This window comes from Balaenoptera acutorostrata, chromosome 12, assembly GCF_949987535.1.
Source record: "Balaenoptera acutorostrata chromosome 12, mBalAcu1.1, whole genome shotgun sequence".
NCBI lineage: Eukaryota > Metazoa > Chordata > Mammalia > Artiodactyla > Balaenopteridae > Balaenoptera > Balaenoptera acutorostrata.
The window spans coordinates 28,028,073-28,047,293 of record NC_080075.1 but is presented as its reverse complement, the minus strand read 5'-3'; the positions used below and the strand labels follow the sequence as shown (position 1 = coordinate 28,047,293).

At 40.8% G+C, this 19,221-nt stretch overlaps 1 protein-coding gene across 1 annotated transcript in view; it reads right to left on the bottom strand.

The window, feature by feature from the left end:
- Positions 1 to 3,185: 3,185 nt before the first annotated feature.
- TACR1 (tachykinin receptor 1) overlaps positions 3,186 to 19,221 on the bottom strand; it is a 317,613-nt gene continuing 301,577 nt past the window's right edge. The window contains exons 3-5 of the mRNA XM_057557767.1: positions 12,861 to 13,011; positions 5,034 to 5,230; positions 3,186 to 3,477 (exon numbers count right to left, since the gene is read on the bottom strand). Of these exons, the coding sequence (XP_057413750.1) occupies positions 3,186 to 3,477; positions 5,034 to 5,230; positions 12,861 to 13,011 (640 nt within the window). The remainder of the gene's footprint in view (positions 3,478 to 5,033; positions 5,231 to 12,860; positions 13,012 to 19,221) is intronic.

Below are 19,221 nucleotides of genomic sequence, written 5' to 3'. Positions count from 1 at the left end.
TGAACTGACACAACTCTACTCATAGGTGACACTGTTGGTCACTTCACACAATCCCATATTACCTTCCCAGATCCCTACCTGGAAATAGTTCCCACATCTTGCCAACCCATTTTGTCATAGAGATAGGAGTTTTCTGGGTGTTGGGTTCCATTCTTTGGCCTATGCAATTTATTAAGATTCATAGTACCACCCCATTCAGCATCTTGTAGGGTGCTTAGTTTCCCTGGAGATGAGACAGAGGCATGAGACAGTTAAAAACATACTTTATTTCTGTATGGAGATTCTTTCCATGATCTCAGGTTGGAAAACATAGAAACTTCAAGAACTACTCCTCTCCACTTACATGATTCTTCCTGAAACCAGGTCAATAAGGTTAGCTCCCAAGTCCCCTTTTCCAAGGGTTCCACTCAGTCCTTCCAAGAGAAAGGACATTCCAGTATGTCTTAGCACTCCAGTGGGAGGTGAGGAAGACAAGGACCCCTATCCTTTAGTTCTTGCCATATAGTGTCCCTCCCCAACCCTCAATTGCTATGGTACTACTGTGAATCCATTATATACATCAGCTTCTCTCTGTGAAAGAATGAGGAGGAATCAGCACAATACAAATAGCTCATTGACAGCAACTGGATCCCACATTTTGGAAGTAACATAACAGTGATAGCCCCACGATGCCTTATATTCTATTACTACTGAACAGAATATCAAGGAAAAACACTTAGGAGATAAACACAGGATGACAGATTTCTATAAGAATGAGACCAATGCACAGTGCAGATCATGGTGTTTCTCACACATGGGAGGAGACAACAAATTCATAAGTTAAATGGGTGTTGCAGAGTGGGTCAGAGGAAGGCTTGCTGGGCTCTCTCAGAGGAAATGTTCTGCCATATTTGAAACTGTCTACTCCTATTATGTGCAGTGATGATGCTGTCCAAACGCATCCCTTCAGTTCCCCTGGATTAGCTGGTGCTCTCTTTGGAATTATCTCAGAGAGCTCTCATTGCAAAAGGCTATCTTAAGGTCTTTGGCCCGATTACCCATGTTGAGTGTGGGTCTTTTAGAATCCTGTGGAAAATCTGCTTCTCAACTGCCTCCATGCCTGCAGGGCAGCCTAGACCCACTAAGACTGGTGAGTTAACAATGGCCTGTCGGTAGGCTCCTCAAGAACAGAAGTAGCTGTGTGTCCCCAGCTCAGGGCCAAGTCCAGAGCAAGTGCTCAATAATCCTTGTTGAATTCAACTCTAACCTCTTCCATAGAGGGGAGGTCCCCTACTCATTAACACTTTCTTCTTAGGTACTTCTCATAATCATGCCAGTTCTTTACATCCCTCTGAAGTGAATAATCCATACATGGCATGATTCTTTATCAGAAGTAAGACTAATGCTTTGGGCACTGACTTTTGTTGTCCCTAAATTATGTGTTCCATTCATATATTTGCACTGAGCTGGTTTTCTTAGTTTATTTAATCCTTCTCATGCTGCTTTGGAGGATATGACTGTCAGGTCTTTCTGGCTTATACTGTTGCTATATAGCTTCTTCCTGGCCTGTCAATGTCCTGGTAGGGTTAGGGCCAGCACAGTTGGTAAAGGCTGTAAACCCTATGTGCAGCACGGTTCTCCCTCAACATGATGGATGCAGAATATGTGCATGCATTCTTTGAACCACGAAGAAGGCATTTATGGTATACATGAGGTTTCTGCTTTCAGCCACATCTGGACAAAGCACAGATCTGGGAGACTGAAAGAAACTGCACACTCACCTGCTGTAACCCCCAAACTGTGTCAGGGCATGAAGCTTTAAGTTCATGACTCTCTGTCAACTGACTCTTCTGTAGGGTTGATTGATCATCCCACCTCTTTTAGACAGGAGGCCAGCAAAGCTGGTGGCAGGAAGGGGAGATTCAGAGAGTCTAAAGGGAAGATGCAAGGTGGTCTCTTCCCACAAGTGTTGTTGCAGCGTGCAGCCTCCTCAGTCACTGGGCATCTGAGCTCATGCCTTATGCTAGTATAAAGCTAAAAATCTAGGTGAGTTCCCCGCCCTAAGATACCCAAAAGGCCAGAGCAGGGAGCCTACATGTTTTTCTTCCCTGGTGGCATTCTCCAGCTGGGAGACTTAGCCTGTTAAAGCCTGATAGAGAGATGTAGGATTTGACACGAAGTCCTCTGCTCCATCAAAGGCCAAAATCTTCAGGAGAAGCAAAGTGCTCACAGTTTTAGGATAAATCAGAGAAAGTCATATGTGGATACTGATACATGGTCTTAGCAGTTGCTACGTCTCTAGCAGCCAGGTGTTAATTTGCTGGACTTACTGCTTCTATTCTTCCTGAGACTACAAATTTTTGGTTGAACAAAAAAAAGACTGACACAATCATTGAACCAATGAATGTTAAAATTCAAAAGGACCCCTAGATTATGTAGTTCAGCTCATAGTTTTACAAATAAGGAAAGAGAGGATCAGATAGATTAAGTATTGCACAGTTCTCCTGAGTCTTGGTTCATAACAGACATTAGCTAGTATTAGTGGCCATATTCTATCTGCATTGATTGCTCAGGACAGTCACTGGGGACATAATGCAGATAAACTTGAGGCTCTCAATCCCATAATGCACTGAGATATTGAGATGCCAAAAAAGGGGCAGAAGTATGCCTTCTTTTCATGGGTCCTTAGAAGAGGGTGTTATATCGTTCATTCAGATTTTATGTGGTTCCTCCTTTTGTTCACCTTATCAAGCAGAGGCTGATGGAGTATGAGCCACCAGCTAAAGGAAAATAACCTAAGCAAGACTGAGAACACCTTTATTGAAATAAGACAGCAGCTCTAGGCAAACAGATCAGTTGGACCTGTTGCTGCATTGCAGGAATTACCCTGAAATGAGTGCCAACATACAATTAAAGTTAATTCTAGAATCTTGGAATGGATTGTAGAGAAAATCGAGTCTAACCTTCCCATTGTACAGGCTCAGAGAAGTTCGATGATTTGTTTTGGGTCACACAGCATGTGGGTGGCAAAGACATAGAAGAATGCAGATTTTTGACTCCAGAATGGAATGTTTTTCCTAAACTATTCTGACCCTTTCACAAGCCCCAAGAGTGTTTCTTATGGTCTCTATATTGAGGATTTATCCATGCATGAAATGAAGCAAGACAAAGACAAAGGTGACTGTGCCTACTGAAGGCCCTGTAGTCTAGGAGAGCATGTTGGAGTAGAAGCTGAAGTTCTCCATCATGGTCTTAGAGTCGTTGCGAGAGGAGTCATTGGAGGTCTTGTCCAGGGATGAAGGCATGGCCTTAGGGCCTTCCTCCAGGTCTTCCTCATGGGCCCCCACCACTGTGGAGACAGTGGTCTCCAGGCGGCTGACTTTATACACACTGCCCTGCGTCTGGAGGTACCTAGTGGATTTCATTTCGAGCCCCTCATAGTCACCAGCACTGATGAAAGGGCAGCACCGAAAGGCATGCTTGAAGCCCAGACGAAACCTGAAGAGAGAGTGGAAGGAGAGGTAATCCTTGAGTATGACCTGCTTTCAGAGGGTGTTCCCACCATTGCGGTAGCTCTTTAATATGTGGATAAACCCAAATGAGACACTGTGTTATTATTTTTTAAAATTAATTGACAGCTGAAGATGCTAAGGGCAAAAAGATTCAAAGGTTAGTGATCAAGGTCAAATCCAGGACTAGAACCCAAGTTCATGTCAAATGCATGTCTGTACTTAGGGTGGCTGTTGAAATATGCTGCCTCCACTGGTTCAGGGTCAGCTGATTTTGGGTCAGTTCAACATCAGTAAAAACATTCACCAAGTGTTTACTATATGCACAATACTGTGTCAAGACTCAGTCCTTTCCTTCAAGTAGCCCACTGATTTTCTGCCAATCATATCCCTTCAGAATTAGCTTTTGGGAGATTAAACTTAGAAATGTTTACGTATGTTGTGAGGCTCCTAGAAGAAAGATAAATCCATGAGTTAGACAAACAAGACCATTTGGACAAGTCCCATGGAATACCTGTCCCCAAATTCATAGCACCTGAGTGTCTCATTCAGAGAAGGCACGTTATAGGCTGATAACTGTTGGCTATAAATGTGACACGCCTTTTTCCCCTCCCCCTCCTTCTCCTGCCTCCTTTTTCACAGAGGCTGAGGTGGTGCTCCAAATGAGTGAGCTGCCACCATGGCATACCAGCTCCCTCTTGGGGACTCTGCACATAGTGGTGAATTCCCTATTGCTGAATACCATTCTAGATGGCTCTACCTTCTCTTACTTGTCTGAGGTTGGCTTCCACTTCAGGGAAGGCTCTTCTGGCCCCTGTGGCCAAGTAAAGGCAGAATCAGGTCTTTGAGGCTCTGACTTCTTTTTGCTTACCCTGTCCTGCTGGAAGTGCTGGAAGAAACTGGACAAAGCTGCCCAGATTTTATGATGGGATGGGAAGAAGAAAATTAGAGACCAGAGAAGGGAAAAGATGCCATGTGGTGGATAATTATTCTAGTGGCATCAATTTCTCTCTTTCTCTCTTGTTCTCTCTCAGTCTCTCTCTCACTATCACTCTCTGACTCATTCACTCTCTGACTCTCTCTCTCTCTCTGATTCTCTTTCTCTCTGTCTGCATGGACAGCCCCCTGTGCATGGAATCCATAGAGCAGATTGAGCAATTCATGAGCTTGATCCAGTTTGCAACCTGCTTTATGTGTATTAATCACAGAGGGTTTTTTATCTGTCCCTGCATCCCATCCTCTACTACTGACTTAGTAACGAGTGTTTAAAAGTTAGAAGATTTCACATAAAAACATGGATTTCTGGTTCATCTTGGAAAAGAAAAAAAAAGTCTCCTCAGAGCTCATATTCCTGCATGGTGACAAGAAGACCATTTGTCTGTGTAGTCCCCAAGTAGCCAACCTAAATGAGGAAAGCCAGCTGTGAGACAAGAGGGAGTGGTAAAGACTACAGAGAACTAATCATCACATGGTTCAGTCAGCGGATTGAACAGTGTGATGATTAGTTTCTTGTCCTGGAGAGAGTATGGGGGATGGGGTTCTTACCTGTCATTGAGGCAGCAGTAGATGATGGGGTTGTACATTGTAGAGCTCATGGCCAGCCACATGATGGCCAGGTAAACCTGCTGAATAAACTTCTCCAGGTAGAGATCAGGGTTGATGTAAGGCAGGAGGAAGAAGATGTGGAAAGGCAGCCAGCAGATGGCAAAGGTGCATACAACAACAATCATCATCTTAACCACCTGGCAAGAGGGTGAGACAGGTGAGACCACCAGCACATCCTCCCTTTCTCATGGTTATTTTCTGTCTTATCCTGCCCCCTTACTGTGCACAGTGTGATATGGGGTGTAAAGTAATTATAATAACACCTTTCAAGGTGGAGGAAGGACCATTTATATGTGGTACCAAAGGACTTTGGTTATGTCAGTGATTCTCAGAGGGTGGCCCCAGGACCAGCAACATAACCATAACAGAACTTGTCAGAAATGCAAATCCTTGGACCCCATTCCAGACTATTTGAATCAGAAACTTTGAGTGTGGGACCCAAAATTCAGACTTTGACAAGCCCTTCTGATTATTCTGATGTGCACTCATGTTTGAGAACTACTGTGTTATACCATACTTCTGGGCAATGACTGGAGAAGCCAAGGGAGACCACATTAATGAGCAAAGGGGTATGGGTGTTCAGGAGGAAAAGACCCAGGAATGAGGAGGAAGCAGCAGAGGGAAAGGGGCCATGAACCAGAGCAGGCTTCTAGGTTTGAAGACTCGGGGGAGGGAAAGAGAAGGGGTGGGATTTGGACAGCTGCAGCAAGGGAATGTCAGATGTTTAAAGGGGATATTCATAAAATGGTTTTATGAATACTGGGTGATATAACCCATTCCTTTTTTTTTTAATCAGTCATCAATTTTATACACATCAGTGTATACATGTCAATCCCAATCGCCCAATTCAGCACACCACCATCCCCACCCCACCACAGTTTTCCCCCCTTGGTGTCCATATGTTCATTCTCTACATCTGTGTCTCAACCTCTGCCCTGCAAACTGGCTCATCTGTACCATTTTTCTAGGTTCCACATACATGCGTTAATATATGATATTTGTTTTTCTCTTTCTGACTTACTTCACTCTCTATGACAGTCTCTAGATCCATCCACATCTCAACAAATGACTCAATTTCATTCCTTTTTATGGCTGAGTAATATTCCATTGTATATATGTACCACAACTTCTTTATCCATTCGTCTGTAGATGGGCATTTAGGTTGCTTCCATGACCTGGCTATTGTAAATAGTGCTGCAATGAACATTGGGGTGCATGTGTCTTTTTGAATTACGGTTTTCTCTGGGTATATGCCCAGTAGTGGGATTGCTTAACCCATTCCTTTTTATTCCCAAGAAACCTTCAGAGAAAAAATGACCGAGGAGAGGTGTGGCCAAGATAGTGGAGTAGGAAGACACTGAGCTCACCTCCTCCCATGGGCACACCAACTGGTTACAGAACAACTATCAATGAGAACGACCTGAAGACTAGCAGAAAAGATTTTCTTGAACTAAAGATATAAATAAGGAATCACAATGAGATGGATGGGAGGGGCAGAGATGCAGTATAGTCAAGACCCATACCCCTGGGGAGGTCACCCACAAATGCAAGGATGATCACAATTTCAGAGGTCCTCCCCAAGGAGCAAGAGGTCTGAGCTCCACATCAGGTTCCCCAGCTAGGGGGTCCTGCACCAGGAAGACAAACCCTCAGAATCTCTTGTTTTGAAGGCCAGCAGGGCTTGCACACAGGAGGGCTAGAGAGCTGTAGGAAACAGAGATTCTTCTCTTAAAGAGTGCACAAAAATTCTCACATGCTCTGAGTCCCAGCACAGAGGCAGTGATTTGAGAGGAGCCTGAGCCAGACCCACTTGCTGACCTTGAAGAGTCTCCTGGAGAGGAAGGAAGCAATTGGGACCATCCTTGGGGACAAAAACACCAGTGGCAGCCATTTTGGGGAGCTCATTCTACCATGAGGACACTGGTTTTGGCAAATGCCATTTTGGAGTTCTTCTTCTAGCCTATTAGCTCTGGGAGGTTATCCACCCACCAGTGGGCTGGTACCAGCCCCAGGGCCCTCATAGACCCACAGCCAGCTACCCCAGGACCTGGCCCTGTACACCAGTGGGCCAGCAGTCACAAGGCAGGGTCGGCAGTGAACTGGGCTGGGGGCCAACCTCACCTACCAGCATGCCCACAGTAGTCAGTCCCACCACAACAGAAGGGCCCACACAGCACACATAGGGGGCACCCCTAGAGCATATAGCTCTGTTGATCAGAGGAGAGTGTGCTGCTGGGCCCCACAGGACAGCTCCAACACAAGACCACTTCTCCAAGATCAGAACATGTAAGCAACTTACCTAATGCATAGAAATAAGCACAGAGAAATAAATACACACAATTTTTGGAGACAGAGGAATATGTTCTCAACAAAGGCACAAGACAAAACCTCAGAAAAAGAACTAAATGAGGTGGAGATAAGCAATCTACTTGAAAAAGATTTCAAAGTAATGATAATAAATATGCTCAATGAACTTGAGAGAAGAATGGATAAACACAATGAGAATTTAAATAAAATTAGAAAATATAAGGAACCAAACAGAGCTGAAGAATACAATAACTGAAATAAAAAATTCACTAGAAGGAATCAACAGTGGATTAGGTGATACAGAGGAGTGGATCAGCAAACTGGAAGACACCCAAGCTGAACAAAAAATTAAAAAAGAAAATAATTAACAAAAAATGAGTGTAGTTTAAGAGACTTCTGGGACAACCAAAGTGTACAAATATTTGCATCATAGGGGTCCAAGAAGGATAAGAGAGAGAGAAAACATCAAAGAACTTATTTGAAGGAATAATAGCTAAAAAGTTCCCCAATCTGGGAAAGGAAACAGACATCCATGTCCAAGAAGCACAAAGAGTCCCAAACAAGATGAACCCAAAGCAATCCACACCAATACACATTATATTAAAGATAAAGAGAGAATATTAAGAGCAGCAAGAGGAAACAAATAGTGACATACATGGAACTCCCATAAGACTGTCAGCTGACTTTTCAGTAGAAATTTTGCAGGCCAGAAGGGAGTGGCACCATATATTCAAAGTGATGAAAGGATAAAACATGCAACCAAGAATACTCTATCTGGCAAGGCTATCATTCAGATTTGAAGGAGAGATAAAAATTTTAAGACAAGCAACAGCTAAAAGAATTCAGCACCATTTAACTGGCTTAACGAGAAATGTTAAAGGGATTTCTCTAAGGGGAAAAGAAAAGACCACAACCAGAAATATGAAAATTATGAGAGGAAAAATCTCATTGGTTAAAGCAAACATACAATAAAGATAGTAGATCAACCACTTATAAAGCTAGTAGGAAGATTAAAGACAAAAGTAGTAAAATCATCTATATCCACAATAAGTAGTTAAGGGATACACAAAACAAAAAGATGTAAAATATGATGTCAAAAACATTAAATGTGTGGGGGGGCAAATAAAAATGAAGGGTGCTTAGAATGTGTTCAGACTTAAGTGGTCACCAACTTAAAAATAATCACATGTGGGACTTCCCTATGGTGCAGTGGTTAAGAATCTGCCTGCCAATGTGGGGGACACAGGTTCGAGCCCTGGTCTGGGAAGATCCCACATGCCACAGAGCCCATGCGCCACAACTACTGAGCCTGCACTCTAGAGCCTGTGAGCCACAACTACAGAGTTCGCATGCCACAACTACTGAAGCCTGCACACCTAGAGCCCATGCTCCACAACAAGAGAAGCCACCACAGTGAGAAGCCCTCACACCACAGCAAAGAGTAGCCCCCACAACCCGCAACTAGAGAAAGTCTGCATGCAGCAACAAAGACCCAATGCAGCCATAAAAAAAATCACATGTGTATGTATATATAGTTTGCTATATATAAACCTCATGGTAACCACAAACCAGAAAAATCTCTAATAGATACACATGAAAAAAGAGAAAGGAATCCAAACATAACATTAAAGGCAGACATTAAACCACAGGGGAAGAGAGCAAAAAAGAGAGAAGAATAAAGAACTATAAAAACAACCAGAAAACAATTAACAATATGGCAATAAGTACATTACAGACCAATATAACTGATGAACATGGATGCAAAAATCCTCAACAAAATATTAGCAAACAGAATTCAACAATACATTAAAAGGATCATATACCATGATTGAGTGGAATTTATGCCTGGGATGCAAGGATGTTTCAACATCAGCAAATTAGTTAATGTGTTACATCACACTAACAAACTGAAGAAGAAAAAATCATATGATCATTTTCATAGATGCAGAAAAAACTTTTGACAAAATTCAGTATTTTTTTATGATAAAAACTCTCAACAAAGTTGGTATAGAGGGAACATACCTCAACATATAAAGGCCATATGTGGCAAACCCATAGCTAACATCATACTCAGTGGTGAAAAGGTGAAAGCATTTCCCCTAAGATCAGAAACAAGAAAAGGTTGCCCACTCTCACCACTTTTATTCAATGTAGTATTGGGAGTTCTAGTCAAAGCAATCAGACAAGAAAAAGAAATAACAGATATCCAAATTAGAAAGGAAGACGTCAAACTGTCACTGTTTGCAGATGACAGGATACTATACATTGAATATCCTAAAGAAGCCACCAAAAAACCATTAGAACTAATAAACAAATTCAATAAAGTTTCAGGATATAAAACTAATATACAGAAATCTGTTGCATTTCTATATACTAACAATGAAATATCAGAAGGAGAAATTAAGAAAACAGTCCCATTTACAATTGCATCAAAAAGAATGAAATACCTAAGAATAAACCTAACCGAGGAGGTAGACAACTTGTACTTGGAAAAGTATAAGACAATGATAAAATAAATTGAAGGGGACACAAGCAAAAACCAAGATATAGCGTGCTCACAGATTGGAAGAATTAATAATGTTAAGATTACCATACTACCCAAGGCAACCTACAGATTCAATGCAATCTATCAAAACACCAAAGGCAATTTCACAGAACTACAACAAATAATTCTAAAACTTATACAGAAACACAAAAGACCCCAAATAACCATGACAATCTTGAGAAAGAAGAACAAAGCTGGAGGCATTATGCTCTTGATTTCAAAAACATACTAAAAGCTACAGTAATCAAAACAGTATGGTACTGGCACAAAACAGACACGGAGCTCAAAAGAACAGAATAGAGATCCCAGAAATAAACCCACACCCATATGGTCAATTAATCTATGACAAAGGAGGCAAGAATTACAGTGGGGAAAATAAAGCCTCTTCAACAAACCATGTTGGGAAAAGTTGACTGCTATATGCAAAAAAATAAAACTGGATTACATTCTCACATCATATATAAAAATAAATTCAAACTGGAATAAAAACTTAAATGGAAGACCTGAAACCACAAAACTTCTAGAAGAAAACATAGGAAGCACCCTTTTTGACACTGGTCTTAGCATTTTTTTTAAATTTGTCTCCTCAGGCAAGGGAAACAAGAGCAAAAATTAACAAATAGGACTACATCAAAGTGAAAAGCTTTTGCACAGTGAAGGAAACTATAAACAAAACAAAAAGGCAGCTTACTGAATATTTGCAAATAATATATCTGATAGGGGATTAATATCTAAAATATACAAAGAACTCATATAACTCAACATCAAAAAAACCAAACAACTGCATTAAAAAATGGCAGGGACCTGAAGAGATGTTTTTCCAAATACGACATGCAGATGGCCAAAAGGCACATGTAAAGATGCCCAACATCACTCATCAAACCAAAACCGCAATGAGCTATCACTTCACACGTGTCAGAATGGCTATATCACAAAGACAGCAGATAACAAGCATTGGCAAGGATGTGGAGAAAAATGAACCTTTGTAAACTGTTGGTGGAAATGTAAATTGGTACAGCCACTCTGGAAAACAGTGTGGAGATTCCTCAACAAATTGAAAATAGAACTACCATATGATCCAGCAACTACACCTCTGGGTATTTATCCAAAGGAAACAAAAACACTTTGAAAAGATACATGCACCCTGATGTTTATAGGAGCATTATTTACAATAGCCAAGATATGGAAGCAACCTAAGTGTCCATTGATAGAGGAATGGATATAAAAATATATTTTATATATATATATATATATATATATATATATATATATATATATATACACACACACACACACATACACACACACATACACACACACATACAATGGAATGTTACCCAGACACTAAAAAATGAAATCTTGTCATTTGGGACAACATGGATGAATATAGAGGGTATTATCCTAAGAGAAAGTCAAATATCACATGATCTCACTTATATGTGGAATCTAAAAAACAAAACAAAGAAACAAACAAAACAAAAGCAGACTCATAAAGATGTAGAGAATAAAAGGGTGGTTGCCAGAAAGAAGGGGGATGGGCAGGTGGGTGGAATGGGTGAAGGGGATTAAGGGGTACAAACCTTAAATAAGTCATGGGGATGTAATAAGCAGCATAAGGAATATGGTCAGTAATATTTTAATAACTTTGTATGGGGACAGATGGTTACTAGAATTATTGTGGTGCTAGTGGATGCAAATGTCAAATCATTATGTAATATACCTGAAATTAACATACTATTGTAAGTCAACTGTATTTCAGTAAAAAAGAAAAGCTATCTAGCATCCACACAATGAAATACTATGCAAAGAAGTACCAAAAGAGAAAAAAAAAAGAATGAGAAATCTCTTTCTATATTGATTTTTGAAGATTTTGTGGATATTGTTAAATTTAAAAATGAGGGGAAGAACAGTGTGTATTTACTATTTGTGTAAGAAAGAAAAGAATATATATTTATTTGGCTTATAAATGCATTACAATATCTGAAAGGATTAACAACAACTGTGGTTATCATAGTGTGTGTGTATGTGTTTGTGTGTGTGTGTGTGTGTGTGTGTGTGTGTGTGTGCGCATACATTTGGGAACTGTGTAGATGGAGGACCTAGAAAGGAGGAAGCCCTTTCATGGTAAGACTCAATATATTTTTTGACTTTTAATTTTCAAATAATTTAAGACTCCCAAGAAGTTGTAAAAATAGGTCAGAGAGTTTCCAGGTACCCATCACACAGCTTCTCCCAATGATATCATCTTACATAACTATGCCACATGATCAAAATCAGGAAACTGATGATAGTGCAGTACTATTAACAGACTGCATTTGGATTTTGCCACTTTTTACATGCATTTTTTTTGTGTATAGTTCTATGAAATTTTATCATATGCAGAGATAAGTGAAAAACCCACAGCAATCAGGATACATAGCTGCTCCATCATCACAAAGAAACTCACTCATGCTATCCCTTTGTAGGCAGACTCTTCCCCCAGTACTAGTCCTGGCAACTCCTAGTCTGTTCTCCATCACCATAATTTTGTTTCTTTTAGTATTTTTTGATGTTTGAACCAAGTATATGTACTATTTTGTCAAATTTTAATAATAAAAGAGAACTGAATAACTCTTCATGCTTTTGTAGTTAAATATGTGTGTTTGTGTTTTAATGACTCGACAGTTTTCAATTAGCCTTAAGGCGAGAGTGAGGTGGCTTATGCCTGTAGAGGCAGGCCTAGGTTATGAAAACATTGAAGAAAGATCCCATCCCTCCCCTCCCCTCCCCTTTCCTCCACTCCCTTCTATTGTTCCCAGGACCCAGGGATGTTTTGTGCCTGCTGCCTCTGGGTCTCCTGAGGCTCTGGGGCTCATAAGCTTGCTGGTCTGTCACCTATGCCAGGGTGGGTTAAGTGCTGCCTGTCCTTTGCTCACCTTGCGCTTGGCAGAGACTTGCTCGTGGTAACGGTCAGAGGAGTCCCCAGGGATCTCGCTGGCCCACAGTGTGATGCCCACTGCAGTGTACGCATAACCTATCACCAGCAGGGGGAGGAAGTAGATCAACACAGTCACACAGATGTGGTACCTGCAACAAGGTGGATGGGAGGGGTCAGTTCAAGAAATAATAGTGTTGGTCAAGCCTTGACAGTTACATTTCTCAGCATTTGCCATTAATAAGTTTTGATGATAAGGCTAGCCACCTGCATTGGATGGATGGGTGATAATGGATAAAGTAGAGAAAGCAAATCTCTTCAACTTATGTTTTTCTTGTGGACTTTTTCTGTAATGGAGATTCCTATTCAGAATGAAAAGAGAAGAAAAAACACTGATCAGAGGGAACTGAATCTGTTGTATACCTACGGCAATTTTAGTTGATGTTAAGTTCAATATTGCTTACCTCTCCTTCCAAAAGGAAAATGCAATCTTAGGCTGCATTAATGGAAGTATATTCTCTAGAATAAAGGCGGTGATTTTACTGCTCAATACATACTTGTCAGATTTAAACTTAGGGTCAGTTTTGGTGCAGAGACATAGACCAACTAGTACATTCAGATGAGAACCATCGTCATGGTTAATGAGACAGTCTATCCTAAATAACAAATGGCTTCACGGATATAAGTATAATTATCTTGGAGAGAGATAAGACTTATCCTAGAATTAGGATCAGTAGGTGAGAGCCACAAAGTTTAAGCTACTTCTAGGCCTGGTCCTTAAATATATATCTCCAGATGGAAGCTGTCTGGGTCTCTGAGTTACCACTTGGAGGACAGATACCAAATGATTTGAGTCTGATTGGAATATGAGAAAGAAACAAACCTTTGCAGTGTTAAACCACAGATTTTGAGGTTTCTTACAACAGCACAATTTATCCTATTCTGTTTAAGATGAAGCTCATTGTAAGTTGGACATTTTAATAAGTTATTTGAATTTTGAGAAAGAATATTTTTTCTCAGATGGTCCTTGGCATGTCTGGCTAGTTATAGGCCTTTCCCCCTGATGTGAGTTTAATACAAAGCCTCAGCATTCCTGATAATAATAATAATGAGAAGAGCTAATATTTTGAGGGGTTTACTCTAGGTCACTGTGTTCATAATAACATTAATGATAGTATTAATAGCTGAACTGGAAGTTAGATTTTATTGGGTGAATAGCACAGTGCCATGCACTTTACTGGCATTATCTTCTTTAATCCTCAAAAGAAATGATTAGGTAGATACTATCATAATCCCATTTTGTAGATAAGGAAACCAAAGCTTAGAATTTAATTAACTTTCCTAAATTCACAGCTGGTAAAATGAGGAGCTGAGATTAGAACACAGGACTGTGACCACAGAATCAGCTTCTTGCCAATGGAGAAAAGTCAGCCACTGTTATATATTTTTTAATTTTTACATTTAATTTAATTTATTTTTTTATACAGCAGGTTCTTATTAGTTATCTATGTTATACATATTAGTGTATATATGTCAATCCCAATCTCCCAATTCATCCAACCACTACCATCACCACCACCACTTTCCCCCCTCGGTGTCCATATGTTTGTTCTCTACACTGTATCTCTATTTCTGCCCTGCAAACCGGTTCATCTGTACCATTTTTCTGGGCTCCACATATATACGTTAATATACGATATTTGTTTTTCTCTGTCTGACTTACTTCACTCTGTATGACAGTCTCTAGATCCATCCACGTCTCTACAAATGACTCAATTTCATTCCTTTTAATGGCTGAGTAATATTCCATTGTATATATATACCACATCTTCTTTATCCATTCATCTGTCAATGGGCATTTAGGTTGCTTCCATGACCTGGCTACTGTAAATAGTGCTGCAATGAACATCAGGGTGCATGTGTCTTTTTGAATTATGGTTTTCTCTAGGTATATGCCTAGTAGTGGGATTGCTGGGTCACATGGTAATTTTATTTTTATTTTTTAAAGGAACCTCCATACTGTTCTCCATAGTGGCTGTATCAATTTATATTCCCACCAACAGTGCAAGAGGGTTCCCTTTTCTCCACACCCTCTTCAGCATTTGTTGTTTGTAGATTTTCGGATGATGCCCATTCTAACTGGTGTGAGGTGATACCTCATTGTGGTTTTGATTTGCATTTCTCTAATAATTAGTGATGTTGAGCATCTTTTCATGTGCTTCTTGGCCATCTGTATGTCTTCTGTGGAGAAATGTCTATTTAGGTCTTCTGCCCATTTTTTGATTGGGTTATTTGTTTTTTTTTAATATTGAGCTGCATGAGCTGTTTATATATTTGGAGATTAATCCTTTGTACATTGATTCATTTGCAAATATTTTCTCCCATTCTGAGGGTTGTCTTTTCATCTTGTTTGTAGTTTCCTTGGCTGTGCAAAAGCTTTTAAGTTTCATTAGGTCCCATTTGTTTATTTTTGTTTTTATTTCCATTACTCTAGGAGGTGGATCAAAAAAGATCTTGCTGTGAGTTATGTCAAAGAGTGTTCTGCCTATGTTTTCCTCTAAGATTTTTATAGTGTCTGGTCTTACATTTAGGTCTCTAATCGATTTTGAGTTTATTTTTCTGTATGGTGTTAGGGAGGGTTCTATTTTCATTCTTTTACATGTAGCTGTCCAGTTTTCCCAGCACCACTTATTGAAGAGACTATCTTTTCTCCATTGTATATCCTTGCCTCCTTGGTCATAGATTAGTTTACCATATGTGTGTGGGTTTATCTCTGGTCTTTCTATCCTGTTATATTGATCTATATTTCTGTTTTTTTGCCAGTACCATATTTTCTTGATTACTGTAGCTTTGTAGTATAGTCTGAAGTCAGGGAGTCTGACTCCTCCAGCTCTGTTTTTTTTTCCCTCAAGACTGCTTTGGCTATTCAGGGTCTTTGTGTCTCCATACAAATATTAAGATTTTTTTGTTCTAGTTCTGTAAAAAAATGCCACTGGTAATTCAATAGGGATTGCATTGAATCTGTAGATTGCTTTGGGCAGTATAGTCATTTTCACAATTTTGATTCTTCCAATCCAAGAACATGGTATGTCTCTCCATCTGTTTGTGTCATCTTTGATTTCTTTCATCAGTGTCTTATAGTTTTCTGAGTACAGTTCTTTTACCTCCTTAGGTAGGTTTATTCCTAGGTATTTTATTCTTTTTGTTGCAATGGTGAATGGGATTATTTCCTTAATTTCTCTTTCTGATCTTTCATTATTAGTGTATAGGAATGCAAGAAATTTCTGTGCATTAATTTTGTATCCTGCAACTTTACCAAATTCATTGATTAGCTCTAGTCACCCAGTGATATTTTCTTCCACTATTTATGCTTATATTCTGCAATATTTTTTTCCAAAAAGGAAAACCCACTTACTCCCTCAATTTCTCCTTTATCAATAGTTTGTTTTCATGCACTTCTTTGCAAAGCCCCCAGCTTTACCACTTATTCTGCCTCCTCTGAATGCTAACATTTGCAACTTGAAGAAACTTGAAGAGTTCTTAAAGTAACAAGCCACAGATTCAGCAAAGCAGGGTGTTTAGTGCAAGCTGTTATGTACAGACAGGTTGTTCCGTGCAGGCAGGCTGTTCCAGTCTTACTGGACTTTCAATGTTCACTTTGTCTCCTCTGGAAGACTTCTTGGGAGCCTCAGTTCTCTAGTCACCACAGCAGTGACTGCATACTGGTTTCCTACCTGATCTCAGTCCCTCTTCCTGTTTGCTGTGTAGATACTGCTTGAAATCAAAATGTTTGGAGACTATGGTGTCAGGGAGATCCTGGGAACCTGCAGGTTGCACCTACTTCTTCTATCTGTAAGAACAGCCCTCCCTTTTGAAGACCAATACTTACTTGGTGATAAAAACATGTTAACTGAGCTTTGTGGGGTCTTTGCCTCAGAGCACTGAGCATCTTTTTGGAGTCAGGGATGTGATGGAAGAATACTGCAGTCAAGTCACAGATGCTCCTTACCTTGGACCAGTGGTTCTCAAATTTAAACCAGCCTCAGAATCACCTAGAGGGCTTGTACAAATATGGAGGGCTGGGCCCCACTCTGGGCCCCACCCAGTTTCCAACTTAGCATGTCTGAGGTAAGTCTGAGAATCTGCATTTATAACAAGTTCCCAGGTGATGCTGCTGCTGGTTCTGGTTCAGACTTTGAGAAACACTTAGACCAGTGGTTCTCAAGCTCAGAATCACATGAGAAAAATCGGAGGAGATTTTTAAATGATCAGTGTCCAGAGATACTCATGTAATTGGTCATGAGTGTGGGAGCAGGAAACCAGTTTAGAAAATTCCCCAAGCCATTCTGGAATATGGCTAACATTGAGAATCACCTTTTCAGATCCAAGGCCTACAAGCCTCTTGGAACTACTATATTGTTGTTTGAGATTTAATGACATCACTAAAGTATGTATTAATGATATTTTCTAGTTTCTGTATCTGATGCTTTGACATCTTGGGTCTTGCTGATGATCTAGGAGGGACTCCCTGTCCAGAGCTAGCTAACTCCTAGAGATAACTACTGCTAGTGTGACTTCATATGCAAACTAAACAACCCAAGGCCCCTACCTGCCGTCTATCTGCTTTTTGGGGGCTTTTACAGTGCAGGATACTATCCTCCTGCCCTAATCACCCCAGGGCCACCTCAGACATCTATGGGCAGCCCCTACACTGGAGCCCACTGAAATGATTCAAACAAGAAAATGCCAGGCCTGTTTACCCTGCCTCACTGGCTGCTTCCCTCAAAAACATAGTAAAAGACTTTCCTACAGTTTCTCCATGCTCTCTGCCTGTGACCCTCTGTGGGGTGGTGTGCGCCTTCCTCTTGGGAACTATGAGTAATAAACTATCTTTTCAATGGAAATCATGTCCTGATCTGTTGGCCTCACTATACCTGAATAAAAAAATGAAATCTATACTTTAAAACAAAGTGCTCCAGGGAGATCAGCTCAGTGCTTTGTGACTACCTAGAGGGGTGGGATAGGGAGGGTGGGAGGGAGATGCAAGAGGGAGGAGATATGGGGATATATGTATATGTATAGCTGATTCACTATGTTATAAAGCAGAAACTAACACACCATTGTAAAGCAATTATACTCCAATAAAGATGTTAAAAACAACAACAACAACAACAAAAAACCCCCACAAAGTACTCTTTAGAAATTCACAGATCAGACCATTAGGAAAATGCTAAGCTAAATCAGTAAACATAAATTATCAGCCTCTTTTTTTTTTTTAAGAAGGAAAAGTTATTTTGTTATTCATTTGTGAGAAAGAAAAAGTATGGACTTAATTTCAACTAAAATGAGTTATAGACAGGTCCATGCTCTAACAGGGATAATTAAGAATGACAGGAATATGCCCCAGCAATTCCACTTCTAGATACATACCCAGAATTGAATGCAGGGACTCAAACAAATACTTGTACACCAATGTTCATAGCAGCATTATTCACAATAACCAAAGGGTGGAAACAACCCAAATGCCCCTCATTAGATGAATGGATAATCAAAATGTGGTATATACATAAAATAGAATATTACTTAGCCTTAAAAAAGAATGAAGTTCTGAGGGGAGAGAGGAGAAGATGGCGGAAGAGTAAGACGTAGAGATCACCTTCCTCCCCACAGAAATACATCTACACGTGGAACTGCTCCTGTAGAACACCTACTGAACACTGGCAGAAGACCTCAGACCTCCCAAAAGGCAAGAAACTCCCAATGTACCTGGGTAGGGCAAAAGAAAAAAGAAAAAACAGAGACAAAAGAATAGGGATGGGACCTGCACCTCTGGGAGGGAGCTGTGAAGGAGGAAAGGTTTCCACACACTAGGAAGCCCCTTTGTGGGCGGAGACTGCAGGTGGCAGAGCAGGGAAGCTTCAGAGCCATGGAGGAGAGTGCAGCAACAGGGGTGCGGAGGGCAAAGCGGAGAGACTCCCGCACAGAGGAGCAGTGCCAACCTGCACTCACCAGCCTGAGAGGCTTGTCTGCTCCCCCGCCGGGAAGGGCGGGGGCTGGGAGCTGAGGCTTGGGCTTCGGTCAGATCCCACGGAGAGGACTGGGGTTGGTGGTGTGAACACAGCCTGAAGGGGTTACTGCAACACAGCTAGCTGAGAGAGAATCCGGGAAAAGGTCTGGACCTGCAGAAGAGGCAAGAGACTTTTTCTTGCCACTTTGTTTCCTGGTGCGCTAGGAGAGGGGATTAAGAGCACTGCTTAAAGGAGCTCCAGAGATGGGCCTGAGACACGGCTATCAGCGTGGACCCCAGAGATGAGCATGAGATGCTAAGGCTGCTGCTGCTGCCACCAAGAAGCCTGTGTGCA